At 43.6% G+C, this 24,139-nt stretch overlaps 1 protein-coding gene across 1 annotated transcript; it reads left to right on the forward strand.

Moving 5' to 3' along the window:
• The first annotated feature begins 1,857 nt into the window (after window positions 1-1,857).
• LOC121605285 (capping protein, Arp2/3 and myosin-I linker protein 3-like) lies at window positions 1,858-23,747 on the forward strand. Its single transcript, XM_041935152.1, has 33 exons — window positions 1,858-1,931; window positions 2,009-2,084; window positions 3,363-3,451; window positions 4,421-4,515; window positions 4,977-5,063; window positions 5,619-5,728; window positions 5,839-5,916; window positions 6,014-6,090; window positions 6,597-6,701; window positions 6,832-6,901; window positions 7,659-7,740; window positions 7,885-7,981; window positions 8,212-8,266; window positions 8,824-8,996; window positions 9,105-9,173; window positions 9,625-9,718; window positions 10,973-11,071; window positions 11,170-11,289; window positions 11,364-11,477; window positions 11,554-11,729; window positions 11,877-11,964; window positions 12,038-12,157; window positions 15,407-15,473; window positions 15,696-15,883; window positions 16,169-16,248; window positions 19,478-19,651; window positions 20,179-20,377; window positions 20,474-21,260; window positions 21,386-21,492; window positions 21,651-21,777; window positions 22,503-22,574; window positions 22,737-22,844; window positions 23,106-23,747. The coding sequence occupies exons 2-33, from the start codon at window positions 2,034-2,036 to the stop codon at window positions 23,144-23,146; spliced, it is 3,999 nt and encodes a 1,332-aa protein (XP_041791086.1). The 5' UTR covers window positions 1,858-1,931; window positions 2,009-2,033; the 3' UTR covers window positions 23,147-23,747.
• The last annotated feature ends 392 nt before the right edge of the window (window positions 23,748-24,139 follow it).

A 24,139-nucleotide genomic window follows, 5' to 3' on the forward strand; every position in this document is an offset into this window, starting at 1 on the left:
AACAGCCACAGTGACAGTTGATGCTCTCTTATTAACTTTGTCTCCTCTGGCAACAAGAAAAACTGCTTAGGGAGGGTGGAACGGGAGGTCAGACTCATTTTTATAATTCGGTAAAAAAAATATTCTTTGCATGTGAGGGGAAAAAGATCAAATGATGGCTTTAGTGTACTATAATGTAGTATAGCACCACTATACTGTACTATAATGTAGCTTGATCACATATCAGGTCTTTTTAAGTGTTTGTTGACAGAGTTAAAACCTCCTGTGAAGCATCTGTGTCTGGATGCTGATATTTAAACAGGTAATGAACATAGTTAGAAATAAATAAAATAAAATATGTCTTCACAGGAGAAGTTGTAATTGTTGAAAATACTAAACGTTAAATGGCTTAAATGTTCTTAAATTTGCTTATAACTACTTTATAATGTCTTTATCGTGATAAATTTAAAACTATATATTTATATACTGCTTATAGATTAAAAATAGGGCAGTTAAAATAAGTTATCTTAAATTTAATTTACTTAAATGTGTTCTCCACTTCTGATGTTCTTAATCCATGAATACACACAGATTTAAATTGCATTACATTATCTTAATTTTTTTTCTCTCTTTAAGTTATTAATAGTGAAACAGATACTATATATATATAAATTTTTTGAGATATTCAAGGGAGTTTTGTAATTCTTTGTGTGTCTTCCTTTTTCAAAAACTGAAGGATTCAATGCAAATTAATGAATGCCACTATAGCAAAGGCATGACACGCCCTGCTCTGCCTCTGATTGGCTTACCTTGATATTCTTACCCTAACCCTAACCAATCATCACTCCTCAACTGAACCAACCCAACCAATGATGAGCAGCAGCCAGTCAGAGGCTGTGGAGGGCGGGTCATCCCTTTGCCATGGTAGGATTTGTAATTTAGTGAGATTCAATCCCAACCCCAGTAGTTTTCATACAGTCCCTCACAGTTTCATTTCCTGTGCAGGTCATCATCAACACTGACAAGTCCAGCTACTCCCTGAGGTTCGAGTCACGCGAACACCTCAACCATGTGGTCAGCCACATCAACTTCGCTCTGTCTCGAATATTCAACAACTCCATTTTTGCGTAAGTGTCGCTTCCTCACAGGAAAAAAAGGAAAAATCAGATAATCCGAAAGTTTAAAGAAGAATGACCTTTATTTATCCAGTAATCAAAAGATAAATGATTCCTTACAGTATCTGTGCTTCTTTCATCTGCGCAGGCCTTCCATCTGTCATTCAGACAGCGACCTTTCTGAGGGCAGCAGGAAGTATTCGCCCAGCTCCGAGACTTCAGTGGAAACCCAGAGGGCCTGTGGTAAGAGAGACATTATCATCAAACATGGGAATTTGCACACATGCATGCGCATGCACACAAACAGACAGGGGCACATGCTCGCAAATTGGCAGACTCAAGAGGAAGTTGGCACACAGGCTTCGCAAATGGTCTCCCAGATGTTCTTTTTAAAGTGCTCTGTCACACAAATAAAAGATTGACAATTTGTACAAATGTTTCTGTGTGCATTTTCCTCCATTTTCTCTGCCGTTATCGCCGAAGGAAGCAGCTGTTCGCATCATCTCATTCATTTTATCCCCCCCCCCCTCTTGTTTTTTCGCTCCCGCCTGCCTCTCTCAGGAGGCTTCTCCGAGACGTACTCCGCTCTGTGCGACTATAATGGCATCAGCTGCAAGGAGGAAGTGCAGTGGGTAAGAGCTGTGGGACTGTGCCTGTGTCGCTGTGAGTGCTTTTGAGTGTTACGTACAGCACTGGGCACAAAATGAGCAGGGGGGGGGTCGTGTGCTGCGGCAAACAGGCTCATGGGTAATGTTGCTCCTAGGACGTGGACACCATCTATCACTCCCAGGACAACCGAGAGTTTAACCTGCTGGACTTCAGCCACCTGGAGAGCAGGTGAGGGACGAAGAGCGGTCAAGCACTGTTGCCTCCAATGAATGTTACCCCATTTACCTCAGTTTTATCTTTTCCAGGGATTTGGCGGTGATTGTCGCATCGATGGCGTACAACACCTGGTTCACTAAACTGTACTGCAAAGACCTGCGCATAGTAAGTCTAAACCTCTGTGGTTTGCTTTGCTTTGCTGCAAAAGTTTTAATTAAATCTTTAGTTTAAGTCTTTCTTTACCCGCTACTGCTACATCTCCATCAGCATTGAGCCAATTGAGATGACAGTGAACTCAGCTTTGATAAATTCATTGCGAACATGCAAAAGCGCCATCTGGAAAATCACACATAATCCTTCTAAGCTCATTGATCTCGCAGTGTTCATTGACACGGCCATCACATGCAACGCACACACACCATAGCACGCTAAAGTAAGAGCTTCATGCAAGTGTAGCAATAACACTCAGATGGACTCATGCTTCTGTCTCTGCTGACATCAAACTGCAGTTCCTTCAGTGAGGCTCCAAAAGTGAGTCAATCCCCATAGACCCCCATAGCAAAATGCCCAACTTGACAGCAGAATTAAACATGTTTACAGCCTGGTAAAAACAATGGTTTTGCTCTCTACAGCTAATTTCTCCATTCATGAAAACTGTATGATGGTTAATTCTTGTACAACTGGCTTGTTTAAATTATATTAAGGCTTAAAGTTATGCATAAATATTGGCCACTTTGAGTGACAGCTAGCCGGCTAACCAGGTTTTATTCGACCCGCCTTAGCTTGGAAGTTTATCAGCCAGGTCCTGCCAAGCAGTGGTGTGATGATGATGTAGGAAGAACTCCGCTGATACAAGCTTAAGTTGAAGATAACTTTATTAACAAGCAGTATCAGATCAGATGCAGGCCATCCGAGAGAGCTTCAGGGTCAGAAAACACAATATTTATAATATGACGGTTTATCTAACCACCCATACCTTTCCTATCTTAAAGACCAGATCATGCCCTGGGCATTGTCCCACTGAGGAATATTCTCCTTTGTGACAATCTATGTCTACATCTATAGTAAATTTAGTCCTAATAGCCCCCTCTATAAACTTTACCACCTCTGGTTTATCTTTTCCTGATCTGACATATATTTGATATTAGATTGATCTGATCATTTACCTCAGCTTCACCCATGCTCCACCTCTTTGCCCATTTTTGGATTAGCCGGGAGTTTGGTGCAATCGGCCACTGCCATGATCGCGGCAACTGGAGCTACTGTGAGCTTCACGATGGCTCTTCAGTCATGATGTCACAGAGACTATGTCCATGTTTCATACAGTCTGTGGTGTTTGTGTTATTTTGATTCATGTTTCTTATTCTTATTTGTGAACATAACACATAACAGAATAAATTGTCAGTATAAATGATCTATCTAAATCTTTCCTTTTCTCTAAAGGGGTCAGAGGTCACCGAGCAGGTCCTGCATACAGTCAGCAAATCCTCCAGCCTGGAGGAGATCACCCTGGAGAACGCAGGGTTAAAATCGTGAGTTTTTTATCCCTCCATCACCTCCCGTTGACTTTTCATCCTTTCAGTCTTCTTTTAACGCTGTTTGCTCAAAAGGGAACAGATTTTTCCCATGAAGATCTGTTTGCTTGTCACAAGGAGTACCACTCAGCCGCTGAGAACAGTGTGATGTTTTCTGCGGCTCTGAAGGGAGCTTTCTAAAGTCGGAAACATCAACCTGGTGATGGGATCCAGGGTTTGCAGGGTTTGGCCCAGACTAGCAGCTGAAAGTCAGGACATCTCAGCCTCTGCTGCACACATGTTGACTGTTCTTTTTTCACTCTAATTTAAAGCAATGGTGGAAAGTAACTAAGCACATTTACTCGAGTACTCTACTTAAATACAATTTTGAAGTACCATTCATGAGTATTTCCATTCTCTGCTACTTTATACTTCTACTCCAGTACAATTCACAGGCAAACATTGCACTTTTTACTCCACTGCCTTTATTTGACAACTTTAGATTTACCTTGATCATACAAAAGATCATCAACAAATAAATTATGATGTAATATTTTAGATTAATAAACCTTTATTGATCCCAGGGGGACATTTACAAGCTACCCTGCAGATAAACTACATAAAGTAGTTAAACCACCTTCACCAGCCTCAACACATTAATGCATCACAAATTATAACCCAGTGATATAATATACTTTATTCTGATACTTGGCATTCTGTGTATTGAGTACTTTTATATTTTGGTACTTTAAGTATATTTTGATGCTTATGCTTTTGTACTTTTAGTCAAGAAAAAAATTCAAATACCTGACTTTTACTTGTGACAGAGTATTTCTAGACTGTAGTATTGCCACTTTTTCTAACGCGAACGATCTGAGTGTTTCTTCCACCTGTCCAATGCTAAATGGCTACAGCGCCTCTTAAAGCTTGTCTACATGTACAACTTGTGTTTTTTTTTCTGTCTGAAACTCTGGACCCACGCCACAGAGACTTTCCACAGAAGATGTCAGCTGCTCTCTCAGAGAACCCTTCCTCGGTCATCCACTCGCTCAACTTGGCCCACAACTCTCTGGACAACCAAGGTACAGTGAAATGTCGGCTTCATGTGTCTGTGTCGCTGCTTCCACCCTGAGCTTCAGGTCCTGTGAATGAAACATAATGAGGGGGGTTTCTGTTACCTTCTTGGTTTTACGTTTTTTTAATAGAAATGTTCACAGACATAGTAAAGGAACAATAGTCCAGAAAAAAATAATTAAAACTAAAAAAGGGGTTGGGTTGGGGATGAAAAAAAAGACCCCAAACATCCACAACATTTTTCTGCGTTTCACAGTTAATTGAAAGAAGCTTTTCCATTTGAATGATAATAAATGAATGGAATATTTTTGCCTTTGATCATGCCCCACTTCAATACTTGTTGGTGGCTATATGAAAAACTCTTTCAGCCCAACGTGACCAAGAATGAATCTGAGGGGTTTAATGTTGGATTTTCAAATTAAACCAATTCAGCAACTCCATTTTTATACCTGTTGTTTGCATGCTGCAGGTGTGTCCAACTTAATCCAGCAGGTGTGTCGCCTCAGCAAGGGCCTCCGTCTCCTCAACCTCTCCAAGACCTCACTCACCTCAAAAGGTTTGGGCCCGTCCCTCCTTCTCTATCCCTGTTTAATCCAGTAGTGTTAATAAAGTGTGAGCACCGTTTGCAGGATCTTGTACAATTCACGACAGTAGCAGAAAGTGGAAATTAGTCACATAACACCCACGTCGGTTTTCTTCTACAGATTTATCTGATTGAGCAGCTTTGGGTTAGTTTATAGGTTAATAAATATAAACCCTCCAACGCCTTAGAAAATTCTCCCTCCTGAAGAGCTTTGCTTCATGTTTTGGCCCTGCCACAGCTCCATATTGACTTAGCGTATGATGTCTTGTGCAGCCCTGCAGGCAGCAGGCCTCCTGTTTCTGTCTCATCTTACCTTGTACCCAGTGGAGAATTTAAATATTACATTGGAGCAGATACGATGCGCTGCTTCCCATTACATCCAACGATATCTGCCACTGCAGATGTGTATGAATAATGTAGGGACACAAAATGTTTTGAGAGTGTTCTCTGTCTTTTAATATTGTACAACCCCCCACCCCCCTCCCACTACCGACTCTCTCTTTTTCCTTTTATCCATCTCTCTCTCAGGAGTGGTGTCTCTCTCTCAGGCTCTGTGCTCCAGCGATGAGTACTCCAACTCTCTCCTGCACCTGGACCTGAGCAAGAACCCCGGGGTCCTCTCGGGGGAGGACGCCTCGGTCAGAGAGCGCAGCCCGCCTGGGAACAAAAACACACACTGCTCCATTTATACGCCACTTTTCTGGGCTTAATGTGACATCTCTCTCTCATTCTGACCTCCTCTTTCCAGAACTTGTACCTGTTTTTGTCTCAGCCCAACTGCCTGGTCCATTTGGATCTGTCGGGCACGGACTGCTCCGTGGACTCGGTGAGTATTTAATGGCAGAGGTCGATCGAATGTTTATGTGCAAAAGAGATGCATTTCTCGGCCCAGATTAACCGTCTCCACCCTGTGTCTCATGCAGCTATTTGGGGCTCTTCTGAGGGGGTGTTGCGCTGATCTTTCCTTTCTGAATCTTTCCAAAAATTCCTTCTCCCACAGGTTAGTCATATCTTTAAGATTACCTAAACAATAAAGGCAGCCGCTAAGCCAAATCTGGAAATACATCACCCTTATTTCGCCTCGAAGGCCTCCCCCTTTCATCATCCATTCTCCCTCCCTCGCCCTCTCCCTCTTTCGTTTTTGTCATTATCTCCATCTCTTGCTTAATGGGAAATCAGAAATGAGCTTTGTGGGAATGGAACATTGTGTTTCCTCTCTGTGGGTGTGTCTCCTGCCGTTTAAAACCAGAACTCTCTGTGCTGTCTGCATAGATAAGACTCATGAATATTTAAGCGGAGCTATCTATCATTTGACCCCTCTCGCTCCCTCCTCTTATACCAAAGCATTATTCACTCTGTTTCTCATTCTGTGCCGGTGCTCCGAGCTCAGCGCTGCACTCATGTTTACCCGGCATGTCGACAATGTGGCCGGCCTCATCCCATCCCACTCTCTATCTCCTCACTTCTACGTCCCCTCTCTTTCAGCTCTTGTTTTTCATCCAATAGAAAAGTGAAGGACACGCTGCCGCTGTTCCGTCAGTTCTTCAGCTCGGCCTTCAGCCTCACTTATGTCAGCCTGGCCTCTATGAAGCTGCCCCCTGATGTTCTGAGGTACTCGCCACGCCGCCTTTTATTCTCCTGTCAGATGTGCTCCCTTTTGTCCGAACTCCTCTGCAGCGACGGCAGATTTGAAGCACGTCCCCAACTTCCTCTCCTTGTCTTTTCTCACTTGTCTCCGCAGGGCTCTCCTCACGGGGTTAACCTCCAATCCTCATATCAATGACCTTCATCTGGACATCAGTGGCTGCGAGGTAAGAGTTCACCTACATCTGCGTTGCATCCCAAGCTCAAGTTAAAGGGATAGTTCAGTATTTTCTCCTCATGCACTTTAATGGTATCACGTGCTTATCCTGTGGACTCTAATATGGATCGGTAAGATTGTGAGCTTGTGAAAAAACAATTAATTTCAAAGCTGTGGCATGTCAGCCATCATAAACCTGTGAGAAAAGACTGCAGTTGGAGAGACTGTTATGATCTGAGTCCAGACTCAAAGCCAAAGACCATGTCTGAAACTCAAAGTTCCCACACTCTGAGTGACACCAAAGTCACACATACAAGTCACAAGTACACGTTTTGGCCCTAATTTTGCAGCTGAAGTCAGGGCCAAAAAGAACTTGCAGAACAAGCAGGTTGATTGCTTTATATCAGACATCCAGTCAGTTCCTGTTTGTGTGCAGCCACGGCTTTGTCGATGCAAACAGCTCTCCCAGGTTGTTAGAATATTCATATATTTGCTTTTTTAACCGAAACAATGCCGAGCTAACAGTTAGCAGAGGATGTTTTCGCTGCCGCTAAGCAGAGCAGCTGCAGATCACACGCAAAGCGACGCTCACTGTTCAACAGACCTTCACGCTGCCTGCAGAGACATAAGGAAGGCTTCCATAAATCTGCCTCACTGTGGAAAAATAGAACAATTCCCCCAAGACTAAAATGACTGAAATTCATGCCTGTGCATATGTTGGTTTTCCACGTCTCTCTCTCTCTCCCTCTCTCCCTCTGTGTCTCCAGCTGAGGTCTGCGGGAGCTGCTGTAATCCAGGAACTCTTCCCCAGAGTCTCCTCTATCGCCACTCTGGATATCTCGGACAACGGTACAGTGGAACTCCTCAACACATCCCGCTGTGACCTTGACTGTCTGTCCTCAGGCAGGAGATGTTTGAGTGAGCTGGTAATGAATCAAGCCGTGTTGAGCTCTTCGTGTGTGTGTGTGTGTGTGTGTTTGTGTGTGTTGACAGGTCTTGATGCAGACTTGCTCACAGTCCTGCCGGCCCTCTCCAGACACCCCTCCCTCAAACACCTTCATCTGGGCAAGAACTTCAACATCAAAAACAGGTGCTGCCGGTGCTCTGTGTCTCGCTTTACTGCAGTTTTGTGTGTGTGTGTGTGCGAACACGAGGGCGCGTGCACTACATATGCCAGCTTGAATGTCCGTGCCTGTGATTTTACTTCCGTTTTCATAAGCCGCCGCTCCTCGGGCCGACAGCTCGCCAGCAGCAGGAAATGACTCGCGCCAGCTCATCCAGCCTCGTCTCTGTGTTTGTCCCTGCGGTTTGTGTCTGCAGGGTTCTGGACGAAGTCCTGCAGAAGCTGGTTCAACTCATACAGGAGGAGGAATGTGTGAGTGAGAGCACAGGAAATGTCCACGCTCATAAAGAGATGCTGTAAGATGCAGATTTAACAGCTTGCTGGCGCTGGGTTTGCCTCATCACAAATCATCCAAATAGGAAATGGATCCGCTGCAAAGACACAGAAAACAATCACAAATCTAGTTTCACTGCATCGTATTCTGGAAGAATAATCAAGATAATAAACATGCATGACTTGATTTAATGAAAGCAGCATCGCAGCGCAGTTCTTACGCTTGCAGTTGGTATTCTGGATTCTTGGACACATTGCCATATGTTTTACTATAGATGTGTCACTATCATTAATTATTACTGTTCCTCTGTTAGCCTGGCAGGCACAGTGTCTACATCACTTCACACACATATTGTAAATAATTCACACATACAGCATGTAAAGCCTTACTGGCGAGCAGTCACATCACTCTGCAGTAAATTTCACTGCACTTCATCCTCACGGCTCCCCAGTCCCCTCTTCTCTTTCCACTGCTCAGTTTCCTGTTTTTTTCCTCAACTTTATTTAGTCCTAAATATCACCCCTCCCCTCTCCAGGCCCTGCAGTCTCTGTCTTTGACCGAGTCGCGCTTGCGGTCTCGGGGCACCGTGCTGGTCAACGCCCTGGGCAGCAACACCTGCCTGAGAAAAGTGGACCTGAGCGGGAACAACATGGACGACATCGGCGCCAAGATGCTGAGCAAAGCCCTGCAGATCAACACCACGCTCAGGTGAAGGGAGGAAAGTGTAGAGGGAGGATGTTTCTTTGTTTTTTGCAGCATAGCTTGTGCTCCATATGGAGGTTTGTATTCGGTGCAACTGACATTTTTTCCCTGCAGGAGTGTGACATGGGATCGCAACAACACCTCCGCAGCAGGATTTCTGGACGTGGCCCGGGCACTCGAACAGTAAGAGCATTAAAACATCATCAACACGTCGTCTGTATATGCTCGCTCGAGTTAGTCAATAAATAAGAGGAGATCTTATAGACCTGCAACAAGAGCGGTATTGATTGTAAGAGACCGTGATAGATTTACCTTCTATTTTAGAGCATTTAAACACACTGGAATTTGCAATGTGAGCCGAGCAAATTGTTGCTTTCCACTTTGCTATCTTAAATGGTCCAGACTTACCTTTAGGCGATGGATGACATGGTTGCAAAGATCAAAGTATTACTCACTCGTTGCATGGCATAGGAGGGATATTTTGGGATGAGTTTTGTCCATTGGGGGTATTAACCTTAACTAACCTCTGAATCTGTAACCCACTTTATTTTCTCTCTTTAGTCCGTCACTGTCTCCTTCAGTAACTCGACCCTTCCTCTGGTCTTCTTTCCTCTTCTGCTCTTTCCTCTCTCAGTAATTTCACCTTGCAGTACATGCCTCTGCCCCTAAGTGACATCAGCCAGGCGTACCGCAGCGCCCCCGAGAGGACGGAGCAGGCACTGACCAAGGTTGGCTTTGACAAAGTCATTGTGAGAGATAAAGACTTCAGCAGATGAATCAAAATCTAGTGATTTGATGAAATCTTTCTGGTTTGCAGCAGAGCACCGTTGTCATGTTGTCTTGCATCTTCAAAAGCAAGTTTTACAACCATTTACATTTGAATCATTAATTCATAAAGTGCTCTGGATCACAAATGACCTGAAGTTTTAGGTTTCAGACACAGAAAAAGATAAAGCAGAGCAAATCTGAGGCTGTATGAGTTGAGTATCTATACCCCAATTCTGCGTGATGATTGTCATTTTAAATGTTCCTAAAGGAGTACTTAAAGCCTCTGTAATCATTATTTTTACAATTGTTTTTTAACACTTGGACAGTCTAAGTTCAATATTTGGTCTGTTTTGGCTCTGTTTTGGGTCTCCTCCAACTGCTGAGGGAAATATCTGGCTCTCTAACTGCTAAATGCTCCACTATGTTCACCAGCTAGTCGCTAACTTTGTCTGTTTTTACACTGACGTTTAATACTTTGTTTATATAGAAATATTAATAAGAGCCATTTTAGAACAATGTGGTGTATTTAACTGTCTCTATGCCATGGTATAGATTATATATGTGTATAAAACACATACATCACAAAGTGTAAATCTTGGAAATTGGAATGGAACATTCGCATCTATGAAAAGAAAAAAGACGAGGAAACTGAAAACATCAGGAAAGTAGCATATCTGCCAGAAGAGATTAATATGTGATGCTTCAGTTGAAGCTTCTGTACTTTGATGCTGCTGCAAATGGATGAAAAAAAAAAAACTCCAGTCACCTACACTTTTCTTCATCAAAGTGTTGCGATCATTATAACTGGATGGATGGATGGTGGCAGCCTTACATGGCAAGACGAGGTTGGCGGATGTAAATAACTCAGGGACATGTAACACGTGGCCAGTTTGGTCCAAATTAATAACTGTTTGAGTGTTTTGTATCTTTTCTGTAGCCTGAGTTCCATTTCAGGATAAAAGTAAATGACCAAAAACAATGAAAATATCAAAGAGAAATGTAGTTTGCTGATTCCACAGGCTGCTCTTAGTCTTACTTTAATATACGATCATCAGGATCCAGAAATGTAAACTATGAAACGATACAGCAGCCTCTTCTCTGCTTCCTTTTTGCTTCATTGCACTTTGTTTCCTCTGCAACAATCTACCTGTTGCATCATCACCTCGTCAGTTCTGTTGACATTTACAACTCTCTTCCTCCTCTCTGCTGCACAGATCCAGCGGGCTCTGGTGAGGAACAACCAGACCCAGCGCTTTTCGCAGAGGCAGGCCCTGCGTCTGCACCAAGGCCTGGTCACGAGCACCGCCGAGCAGGTAGTGCTCATCTGTGCCCCGCTCGCCTCGACGTGTGCTTACGCTTGTTTTATGCGTGTTCGGCGCTCATAACACTCCCCCGCCTGTCTGTTTCCAAGGTGATGGAGCGCCTCTGTGTGCGTGTCCAGCAGCAGGTGTGTGTGTTACGAGGAGCTGGAGAGATGGAGGAGATTCAAGCTGCTAAACAAGTGCTAAAAGAGGCCAGGAACTCCCGCGCTGTGAGTTGAAATACACAAGCGTAGTATTTTCAGTGCTGTCACACAGACATCTGAATGCATTTTTTCCCTCTAAGCTGTACCCTTCACTGTGTGAGCTGGCCCATGTGCTGTCTGTGGACGGGCCGGTGCGGCAGAGACTGGACTCTCTGGCTGGTGAACTCGCCAAAGCTGCTGACAAGGAACTTCAGGTAGGTCTGAGAGCCTCTTTCCACGCCGTGATCCGTCACGGACGGCTCAGTTACTGATCGCTGGTGTCCATTGCAGGTGATCGTCGACTCCATGGTGTCCCTCTGTCGCGAGCTCTGCCCTTTATCTTCCTCTGCGGCAGAGAGGCTGAGCCCACCGCTCTCGTCCGTCTCCGAGCGCGTGTCCATCCCTCGCTCCGCCATTCGGACAGCTCTGATGGAAAGAGCGGCGCAGGACATTCACCGGGCCTTAGAGTAAGAGGGAGATGCAGAAAAGCAAAACAGGGGGGGGCGGCTGTGAATGGTTGCAGCAATAAGTCTGAATCTGATACGCAAGTTATTGATTTCCTCTCACTTTCACCAAACCTCTTCCTGTTTGTCTCTCCCAATCCTCTGACCCAGAGAAGTGAAGCTGTCAGTGGTCTCCTATCTCACCAACTCCATCGTGGACCAAATACTGCAGGAGCTCTACACCACCCATAAGACCCTGGTAAATACAAAGCACTTATTGTAAAAGATATTCAGTGTCTGAGCAGGCATCTGAAGAGCGCTGTCTGTCTCAGACTCGGCAGGTGTCTCACCTTAAACGCTGGGAGGGGACATGTGAAGATGGGACAGGCTGGAGGTTTAACCGACACAGAGACTCTCTGGACATCACGGATGAGGAGCTCAGCACCAGCATAGTGAGTGTGAATATACAGACGCAAGAATTATGTCAGGCTCATCTTTCCATTTGTCCTCCTGCGTCTCATGTGTCTTGTGTCTTAACATTAGTTTTCTTATTGTTTTATTGATTATTATCTTACAGGCAATTCAAATTCACGTCATAATCTTAAGATATCTGACTGTATGTCATCGACAGTCCAGTTTTCCCTGCAGACACGCGTGTGTGACGGTTTTCTTGCTAGCAGCCAAAACTATTTTAAAGAGATTTAAAAGGATTATAATATTATATCTTATATCTTATCTATTGCTAATATGAAAAAATAATGTACAAGCCCAAAAAATATGAAAATGGTCAGCCACTTTTTTACCACTCTGCTTCTACCTCCAGCATTTACTTATCATATAATGTTCTTTGAACCCTCCCCGAGGTGCTATTAGTGTGACTTCCACATATATTATTCTCATCTTCTTCAGTTATCTCCAGGCCTCATTCTGTCTTCTGTTCCTGTCTGACATGGACAGTTTTTGGAGTTTACCATTGTGGAAATATGATATTATATGTTTGTTGTTTTTAATCTTATATGCATCAATGAATAGGTTGACTATATTGGGGTCACTCTCCTGCCTTACCATATTATTCAATATGGTTGAGTACTACGACTACTCAACAAAAAACACTGCTTCATTCTTGGCAAAACCTGGAGGAAGCGATGCATTTACCTCTGCGGTATGGCATTTGAAACATTACACTGACTTTCTTGACAAGAAGGTCAGAATTTCAAGAGCCCTAACTCCTCCACTGGAGACGTTTCAGCAATACTTGAATTGATATTTGTCATCAATTCGTCTGTGTTTTGTCCTTTAGAAGCTTCTCGCTGATTGGCATGATTGAAACACAGAAATTAAAGTCAAATATTAGAAGGTTAATAATTCTTACACCAGAAGCTTGACTGGCTTTAAACTTCAACAAATCAAGTAATCTTGATACATGATACCCAATAGCCTAAAAGTGATGATCAATGTAAAGTAGTTTCAGTACTCTGTGCCCTCATACAGTGCTGTGTGTGAGGGTGTCTTCTATCATTATACCTACAGTAAAATGAGTTGATACCTTTTTGACAACCTTTTTTGAATTCCCAGTCCCTCCCCTTCCCTATTTTGTACATAGTAGCTCCAGTTTCCTTTGCTTCCTGCTCATTTTTTGAAAACAAATAACTACCATCGTATCCTCAGTTACCCTCAGTTTAACCAGGTAAAGTTTGTGTTTCTACATGTTGCTTCGACACCAAATAGCCCTTCTGGAAATGAGGAAACTGAACCTTAAACTAAATCTGAATTGCATCAATATGACTGCAATGTGGGAAAACTGAGTGAACCTGAACAAGAATAAATAGCAAATCTGATGACGCACTAAAAGAGCAGTTCGATATTTACAAGACAGCAGGTAAAACTGCAGGAGTAAACCGTTTCTGTGACATTATCTGAAGAATCTGACATAAGCCCTGGGCCCTTTTCAACTCAATCAGCTCAGTCATTAACATTTCAGTCATACGCCTCAAGCCTTGATGTCTCCTTTAAAACCTGCCAGAAATTTTGTCTGTAAAGCTGAAAATATAAGGGCACTTGTTCACAGTACAGCACATCTACCGCCCTGGCTAAGGCTGCTAATATAGATCATTTTATACCAATTTAATATCAGGAACAGGCTCTCAAAAACCAACTACTTGCTGTTTGGATATTATGTCCTCCAGAACTACCTCAGACAGATTGTAGAAGCTGCTGTGATAGCTTTTTCACCACAGGTTCAAACAATCAGCAGTGCAACCATTCTTCACAAAACCTTCCCCAAACTCGACAGTTTTAAATCATTTTCATCTAATCTAAGATCGTTTTTGGGGAAAGTCCTTGGATGTCCCCTGTATATTGAACAAAATATAATTAACAGCTCTGAATTAGCCATTTTGGTAGTTTAAAATGCTCCTAGCTCTCGATGTTGATGGCAGTCAAATTTTACTTTTCACTGACTGCTGACGTTAGCTAGTATCTTCTGTGGAGTGCCTCAAGGATCCATTTTAGGCCACATCATTTTCTCTCTTTACATCTGTTCTCTTTAAATTATTCGGATGTATATTTCCATCCGGCGTTATGTTGATGACACTCAATTGTTTCTCACTGTAAAACAAAAGCAATTCGAAGACCCACCGGTGCTGGCTCGAGGACATGCTTTATGACAAAAGATAGTAACTTTCTCCAGCTACAAGAAACAAGTGCAAGTCTGTGTTGGTCATGTTAATCCATCTTTCTCCTCTTTTAAGGCTCTTTTAACTAATTGCTTGCATCATACTTCTAACATGCTCACAGTGATAATGCTAACATGCTGATGTGTTGCAGGTATAATGTTTACCTTTTGCATCATCTTAGTTTACCTTGTAAACATGCTAACATTTGATAATTAGCACTAATCACAAAGTAGAGCTGAGGATGATGGGAATGTCAGTAGTTTTGCAGGTTGTGCCAGTTGAAACGTTGACCTCATGCTGGCGCTAGATGAGAAATCAGAGGATCACTAAAGCTATTAAAACCCGTTTGGGTGTCTGAATGTGTGGGGCAAATTTCATGGCAATCTATGCAGTACTTGATAAGATATTAAACTAAAAACCACAAATGTGAAGCTAATGGTGGCACAACAGGAAGAGTCACCAAAGCCAGTATGATTTGTCCTCTGGGGACCTTGAATAAGTGTACAAAATTTAACTGCAACTGATCTTGTAGTTTAGATATTGGACTAAGATAAGATTGACTGACCAACTGACAACCAGCTATCTGCCACAGCTAATCCTAGTGGCAAAAGGCTACTGACCTCGGCTGTCATGATCAGTCGTTTCCGTCGTTTCCGAGATCCAGTTTCTTTCCGCCGACATTTTCTGTAATCAAGCTTTTCCTGCCATGCACCCTATGATCTGGAGGAAGTTATTCAACTGATCGGACCGTTATTCATCCACCTTTTTCTGTCCCAGCGTGTGTTTATTATTTTGTATTGTCTGCTTTTACATGTTCAGTTTGTAAGCCTTGAAACTTGAATAGCACTTTGCTTCATGTGCTATATTTAAAAGTGAATTGATTTGACAAAGCTCCACTGACAAAAGCACTGATTGGCCTAACGGAGGGCTTCTGTCATTTGTGCTGCTTGGTCCTGGCTGTATGTCTTACTCTCATACTATCCCTCAGCATCTCAGTATCTTTTATTTTTCATTTTTTTCTCCCAGGACACAATAGCCATTAAGAAGCGCAGCTCGAGAACAAGACGAATACGACCTGTCTCCACCAGGCTGAGTGAGTTCTGCTGTATATCCTCTTAGCTCTGACCCCATCCTGTCGCTTTCAGGGCTCCATTAGTGTGTTTTCTGTTGACTCTTTTATCCCTGTTTCCACTCTGTCATTCTGAGAAGTATATAAGATTTATATACATATATATATAAACAAATAGGTCAGTTTATCTCGCCTTCTCAGTTTCACATCCCCTAAAACCCTTTCATCGCTCTACGCTGCCATCAGGTCTGTGTGACGACTCCAGCTCCTCTCCGCCCCCCTCCGTGCCATCGTACTCCTCGCCGCTGTCCCGCTCGGCTTCCTGGGAGGGCCTGTCGGAGCTGCCCACACAGGGTCTGCCTCTCCATCATGTGACGCGGGTTCGGCCGAGGCCTCCGCGGAGGCACAAAGGCGGGCACATCCCTGCGGAGACGGTATGCGTGGTTATTGCCTGTATCCGATCTGCATCCGTAGTTCCTGCCTTTCTATCCATGTATGCATAATTCTCCCATTTCCTGAAGTCCGTGCCTGCTGGCAGAGACTGGTGTCTTTGTCAGAGGTAATCTATACAAAGTGGATGGCTGCAATTGGATTACGTGATCTCACTGAAGCCAGTGTAATCCATTTTTTTTATTGCATACAGAACATTTACAAATGAAACCCAGTGCAACTGAACTGACCTCTATAAAATGAATGTGTGTGTGTGTGTGTGTGTGCAGCACTGCAGTGAAAATGGAGGAATAAGCCCTCTCGATGACGGACTCCCAGATTTCTATACTAAAAGAGTTCTGCCTGACAGGTGAGAGCTTCTTTTACTGTTTCCACTTCCACAGTCCTTGTCTTTATGAATCTGTATTTATGTGCATCTCTTCTCACAAAGCTTCCCCTCCATTTACATGCCCTAACTGTAAATAACATTTACTCTAATTTGCTGCCGTTTCTCAAAGCATGCTGCAAGTTTTTGATTGCGTTCCTACTTTCTAAGCAGTCATTATTTTCCATTTATTTCACTGTGGTTTGGGATCAACTTGTGGAGTCTTCAGATCTGCTTCAGATAGACGATTCATCACAGCAAGGATTTTTACACCGTTAGGGATCGTTATAGCTGTACCAGTTTCAAGGATGTCCAAGAGAGTCAGCTGCTGAACAGCAACCTTTTCCAGTAAATACAAGAAGACGTTTACTTTTGTTTGTCTTCTGAGTTTGATTTCCCAGTAATGCAACTTGTGAACAAAGTGCTTTTTTGCAATGAACACCTGCGTAAATCTCAGAGCACCAGCAGCAGAAGAGTTTTCTAAACAGTCGCTGTTACTTTTGTCAAAAATGATGAAATTGCTGAACTGAAGGATACCTGGGGGGTTGAAATCACTTTAATCAATAAGAGGAAATCATTCTAAAATGTATGGTGTGCTTTGGGAAAAGTCAGCAGTGCACTGAATACAAATCTTTACCAAAGGTAGCTTAGGGGAATAACAGAATGTGAGCATGTACACTGTAACTCCAGTAAGAGGATTTTTCATCCATCGCTGTAATAATTTCAATGTGAGTGTATTACAAAAGAGGGGAAACTGTCTCTGTAGCAAACCACACAATACGAACAGAAACATTGCACCATAAAAAGCCAGTAACTGTGAAAAATGAGTAAAAATAATGATAATAATAATATCATTCATACAGAAATTTCCAAAAACAAGATGGAAAGTGCTTTATAGAGACAGAAAAACAAGATAAAAGTAGGGCTGAAACAGCAATAATGACAAGTACAAACAAGTAAAGGAATAAAAACAGAAGAATAAGCGATCAGTGCTGAAAAAGTGCGTTTGAAGAGAGGTTTAAAAACACAGCTTGTCTGCCTGCAGGTCGTTCCAGAGTCCTGACTCCTGGTCCCCTCAAATTTTAGCCTTAACCTCGACTTACTGAGAGGCCTCTGCCGGAGGATCTCAGGCTGCATTCATGCTCAAAGGGGTTAGTAAGTCAGTGATATAATCAGGGGCCAACCCCAAATGTGCTTTTTCATTAAAACTTTATAATCAGTTCTAAAACGTCCAGGTAATCAGTGTGGAGGTGCTACAGTAAGTGTTCTGTGGACTCCTGTGGTGGATTTTGTGAGTTCTCTGGCTGCAGCATTTTGAGCTCGTTAAAGTTCTACTGAGTGAGACAGGAACCCAGCGAGTCACAGTAGTCTATGCAGGATGAAATGAAAGCGTGGATAACAGAGATTTTACGAAGCTTCACCCGTTGGTCAAAGTTAAGTTTGTCATCAAAGGAAACACCCAGATCTCACTGCTGGGTGTGATGCAACAGGAAGGAGAACCTAAGTGAGAGGAGAAGTGCTCGGTGGAGGGCTCTGGACCTAATTTCTTCTCATCTGATGACAGCGATATAACCTTGGTTGATGCCTTCAGTGGCATACCAACCAACACAGCGGGTTTAAAGTTGTATAAAAAGAGTCTTTACTGCCTCTCATTCACTAACTGAATGAATACCATCCAGTATATCAGGCTGGATTACATTTGACGTAATTACATATTCCCTTATGTGTGATCTTTTAATAAGAAACAATAGGTTATTAAATATGTAATTTCCCAATTAAATCTCAGTTCAATGGCATTTCAGCTCACATGACACTCGTGGTCACATTCACACAATCGAACACACTATGTGCTGACTTACAGTGAGAGAGAAAAGAAACGTTGCATTTCGTAAAAATCAATGATTCTTTCACCTCTGTGTGTTCAAACATATTTCCCGAGGCTTTATTTTAACAGGGTTATGTTAAGATTATTCCTTTTCATAATTCAAGAAGCGTGGTTGTGTTTTTCTGACCAGTGCGCCGTCTGTCTTTGAAGCAATCTCATGGCGAGCTTCGGCTTGTGCAGCACATCCTTCGGGCTGCTTGTGCATTCAGAGGCTATTGAATCTGCTGTCCATCATCTGTGCTGAAGTGAAACATTAATTTTGTCACTCTTTGATGATCAGCGAAGCTGGAACTGGCTGTTTGCAGCGTTTGGGGCTGTGTAACGAGACATGATTGGTTAGTTAGTGACTGCATGTCGTTGATCAGAGGAGTCTGTGTGTCAGTACGTTACAACCCTGATTCAAAAACAGTTGGGATGCTGCATGAAACAGAAATAAAGACAGAATGCAGTTAACTGTGTTTACTGTCAACAGTACTGAAGCGTTCCAGAAAACCTCTCTCCATCCTCGCTTATGAACCACTGAGCCTTTCCAGGATGCTCTTTTCATATCCAATCATGATACTATCACCTGCTACCAATCAACCTGTTTACCTGTGGAATGTTCCAAACAGGTGTTTTTGGAGCGTTCCACATCTTTCCCAGTCTTTTGTTGGGCCTGCCCTAACGTGTTTGAAACGTGTTGCTGCCAAATTCAGAATAAGCAGATATTTACAAGAATCAATGAAGCTGATGAGGTCAAACATTAAATATATTTTCTTTGAACAGTTTTCAGTTGAGTTTATGTCAAACAGGATTAGGATGTTTTATTTATGTTTTGCACAGCGTCCCAACTTTTTTGGAACCAGGTTAGCACTTGATTGGATGTGGCGGTGGTGGAAGTCATTAGCAGGTGGGGATTTTGTTAAACTTGCAGTCAGTCTGCTTTGGAAATGAATGTTGGTCCCTACAGCAACCATGCAAAACACAAAGAAGCTGCAGAGACATCGGTGTGACCCTTTCATGTACAGATGTTTAGACATTTACAGTTCGGAAAGCTTTTATTTTGGCGGAGCTGAATTCAGGAACAGCAACTACATCTTATCAGAATAATGTTGCTCCCTTCCATGCTGCAGATGGTCAGGTTAAGTCAATGCTTTTAAATGCAATTTAGTTAAATCATTGTGTACTGAGAGGCGTAGCCTAGCAACGCTCTAATCGCCGATGCGCCAGACATGGACGTCTGTGATGACTTCAATGGCATCCAAGCCGTGATGACAGGCGTGGGCACACAAGATGATTGTACTGCACTGGAGTGTATGTGTGACATTCAACCTCTCTCACCTCTTTCAGTCAGCTGTCCTCTCTGCACAAAGCTCACTCGCTGAGGAGGAAGAAGAGGAGAAACATGCTGGCCATTTTCGGCTTCCGTAAGAACCGCAACCAAACTTTGTCCAACCAGGGGCCGGAGAATGAGGCGGAGGTTTACGGAGACGGGTGTCACACCGTTGCTACAGCACCTACAGGGTTGGTATACGCACAAACAGGACATACACTAATTCCATTTAACATTTATTATCATACCCATGAGATGCACTAAATAACAATACTCCACATCACAAACGCCTTGTTCCTCTTCCTCCCATATTCTGCTCCACCGCCTCACATTTTCCGCTGTTATCTCTTCTCGGTTCCTATATGGACATTCAGCAGCACTGAACTCCATAAATACGCTGACAAATATCGCTCTAAATCTCCTTCATTTCTTTGTTGAAACAAGAAATGGCTGATAGCTGCCAAAGTGCAGGCGGGCTGATACCAGCGTGTGTGCACAGATGTAGATGACAGCCGGTGGCTCCGATTCTCAGCCAAGTGATTAGAAATGAACACGCTGCATGTCAAATACGGATCAGGATAGCAGGATGGCTGCTTTCTGCCAGAAAAGTGATACTTCCTAAATACATTGTTCTCAAAAGTTTGTTACATTTCAGTCTTAATTTTGAGTCTGTGGAAACGTCGGCAGGGTGACGTCGTCAGTGTACTCTAACTTGCAGGACGGCCACAGAGAATGTATACACACTCCTTCAGCCTCCGAGGGCCGCTGCCAGAGCCGGATCTCCCGGCGAAGGGGCTGATGGGAAAATGAACGATCACCAGGGGAAAAATATGCTTGTTTTGAGTCCGCCACCAGTGCCGGGCATCCCTCACCCGAGCGTGGGAGGAAGTAAACACCCCTTTTTTTCTCCAAGAGAGGTAAAGTCAGCGTGACTCACTACAAGCAATCATTTTACAGAAAGTTTGCCTCTGGTACCATCTTTGCTTTGGCCTCTGCTTGTTGTGTTTCGACAGAAACCCGAAATGGATGCTGTGTTTGAACAGCCGGTGGAGACAGACAAGTACTGGGTGGACGACAAACAGAGGACGACAGAGGTCCTGCAGGCAGACAAGCCGTGGATAGAGGCGAGGCAGGGTGATCAGCATGGCGAGAAACACGCAGAGAGACAGCGGTTTGATAACAGGCTGCAAGAAAGAACTTTTGGAGAGCCGAGGACAACAGACAGACAAACAGACAGGTACTGGACTGAGAGCAGACACCCGGACAGACACGTGGACAGACAGTGGACTGTTGACAGACACACCCAGCGGCAGATTGACAGAAAGATGGAAAGACAGTGGATGGGCGGCAGACAGATAGACAGGTCGTGGTCAGAGAACAGGCCGACGGACATACAGCTGGACAATCAGTGGACTGAGAGCAGACAGCAGAGCAGGAAGACAGAGAGACAAGTGCAGGCGCTCCATTTGGCTCAAAGGCCGCTGCCGCCGTACCCGTCGGACCGGACGCCTTCGCCGAAACAGGAAACAGACCCTCTGAAAAGCACAGAGGCAGCAGCTGCAGACTGGCATCAGCAGGACACGCAGGGAGACAGACAAATGTGCCTGGATGCTGGTGGAGGGTTTACGGAGGGCTGGAGGAGCAGCGGAGGAGGAGGAGGAGGAGGAGGAGGAGGAGGAGGGCGAGCTGCTCCCAGTGCATCCAAACCCGATCCCCCGCCACAAAGCAGTAAACCAAACCTGTCCAAGCTGAGGCAGAGACATCGACTCGAGAGCTCAGATGCTCTACCTGCTCTACCAGGTATGTCTCTGTCCTCCATGTTTACGTGCCGCAGGTCAGGAAAGGAGCGTTCAGCTTCAGGTTTCGAGTGTATTCGTTGCCGAAATCACAACAGCTCGGTGACTGTCGCTTCTTTTAACCCGCAGGTACAGAGGAGGAAGGAGAGGCAGAGAAGGATCCAGGAAAGATGGAAAAGAAAGAGAGAGAGAGAAGAAGAGACTCGGAGGGTCAGCCTCCTCCGATTCCAGAAAAGGTGTGCAATTTATCCATGGGTGGCTGGTTTGTCTAAAAGAATTTATATAATCTACAGCATTCACACACCCACCAGTGGTTTCTGTAAATCCACAGCACATTCGCCAGTTGCAAATGATTTGTTCATGTTTTCTGTTCCGATCCGGTAAAAAAAAACAGCCAAAGACGTCCTCGTATGTGACTTTTCCAAAAGAATCAGCCAATGAGAGGAACTTACCTCCTCCTCCTGTGCCGCCTCCTGTTCACAAGCCTGTGCACGGATTACCAGACAGAGCTGCAAGTCAAGGTAACAGCGAGAACACAAACAATCCAAAGCAGGTGACACATGTAGAACTCGGGTAAAAAGCTCAGTTGTGTTGACATTCCCATCATGAGAAACATTTTTCAGATGCCTGCCTGATTTTGATATCACGGTAAACGTTCACTTTTTGTTGTGTGTTCAAACCCAAATCTTCATTTTCATTACTTCCTCCCTGTGTATTGCAAGTAGCTCAAAGTTTCACCTCATCAGATTCATTGATTTTTGTAAATATCTGCTTATTCTGAATTTGATGCAGCAACACGTTTCAATCAAGTTGTTACAGGAGCAACAAAAGACTGGGAAAGATGTGGAACGCTCCAAAAACACCTGTTTGGAACGTTCCACAGGTAAACAGGTCGATTGGTAACAGGTGATAGCACCATGATTGGGTATGAAAGGAACATCCTGGAAAGGCTCAGTCGCTCCCAGCGAGGATGGACTGAGGTTCACCACTTTGTGAACACGTGATTGGATAAAAGATGTTAGTACATGGACTCTTCAGAAAACTGTTGTCAGTTTTTATTTATTCTGTTTTTATTTAGTCCCAACTTTTTTGGAATCAGGTTTATATGACAAATCCCATATATTTGCACTGAGCATCACAAATACCATATATTACCATATATATTTGAAGAATATCTGTATATCAGCGTTACTAATTGCATGTAAAAAGTTTATTTTCTCATTTTTCTCTCATGACTGTCGTTCAGGTGAAGAAGGATTGAGACCTCAGGCACCAGTGAAGCCACAGAGAAGCAGAAAGGCCATGTCATGTGACGCAGGTACAGTCAGTCTTCTCTGCCTCACACACGCTGTTATCACTGACCCAACCGAATGTTTCACGATATATTCACGTTGGGGAATTTGTGTATTTACGTTGACCTGTGTGTAAATCGTCTGTATCTAACTGTTAATTGTTGTTTTTTTGTCCTCACTGAACTCAGGCACTGACAGGGAAAGCCCTAATAACGTTGAGAAGCCCCCAAATCGCAAACCCCCCGTGAAAAAACCTAGACTACCCCAAAACAGAAATAAGTCACTGGACTTGTCTGGTACATGTCTCTCTGTTTTTATTTATGTGTGTGTGTGTGTGTGTGTGTGTGTGTGAGTCAAGTGGTAATCAAACAGCACAGCATGTGTTACTATTGTGGAACATTATAATTTAATTGCTGAAATAGAAAATACAACAATGATTCAGCGGAAACTTTCCTGTATGTTTCCAAATGTTGTGAACTCCCAGCTGAGCACATACTGGTGACATGTTCGCTGTTTCCCTGCCATTGATCGGCTTCCTGTCCCGCTCTGCTCTGCAGACAGCCTCAACTCAGCCCCCGGTCACAGCGAGCTGTTGTGACGCCCGAGAAATTCACCCGCCGCTGTCCAGCCAACGCGTTGCCATGACAACTGTGGAACATTTCATTCAACGGGGAAACAAAGAAAAGCATACGAGGAGGGGAGAGCCAGAGAGAAAGTGTCTAACAGCGCGACATGACAGACACCATAAAGCATCAGTCACTGGCTTCTGTTGAAACACTCACCTCCCCTCATGTCACTTTCCTCCCTCTGCACCCCGACTGTGTTCTGTCTTTGCTTTTCCTCACATGAAAACACACTCAACTCTTTTTGTGGCTGCAGTATTTTAACGGTATTTGCTACTTTAGAAAACCCAAATGATCATTGTCTTTTGTGTTGGTGGACGGTGGGCCGAGTGTTCGAGCATTGTGGCTTTTTGCTAGACGGAAAAAAAAGAGTCTTTATTAGAATGTGATTTCTTAAATCTGCAATGCATTTTTGACCGCTGATACAGTCGATTGCCTTGGTTGACACTTGAAAATGAGTTGCTTCTTATCAGATGAAACTTGATTATTTATATCTAGTTTTGCTTTCACGAACTGAAAGGTAATATATTTTATAGAAAAAAAATAAATATTATGTATGAGCACCCTCACTGTACGAATAAAACACTATTGGAAAACAACTATGACTCTTGCTGTGGCTGCATTTTTCCAAATTATTGTCAGCTTTTAGCTCAAACAGGATGTGATTCTTATCTGTAGCTAAATCATGTCATATTAAATTTACTCTTTCAGTTCAGGATTATCACCCAACTGTTTGCAAAGCTGTAAAAAGCTCTAAAAACCTGCTGCACAATAACTGTCCAGCACCGGACAAAGTTAGCAACCAGCTAGTGAGTGGAACATTAGCATTTAGCAGCTAAACAGTCTATTTATATGGATTTCCTCTCCGAAAGGAGAGCTAATGATGGGCTTACATTTAATAGGTTCGACAGAAACACGACTGAATGAATGCTTGGGCTGCATCATGTTGCTGGATGTGTAAATAGGAA

This window comes from Chelmon rostratus, chromosome 4 (genome assembly GCF_017976325.1).
Source record: "Chelmon rostratus isolate fCheRos1 chromosome 4, fCheRos1.pri, whole genome shotgun sequence".
NCBI classification, from domain to species: Eukaryota; Metazoa; Chordata; class Actinopteri; order Chaetodontiformes; family Chaetodontidae; genus Chelmon; species Chelmon rostratus.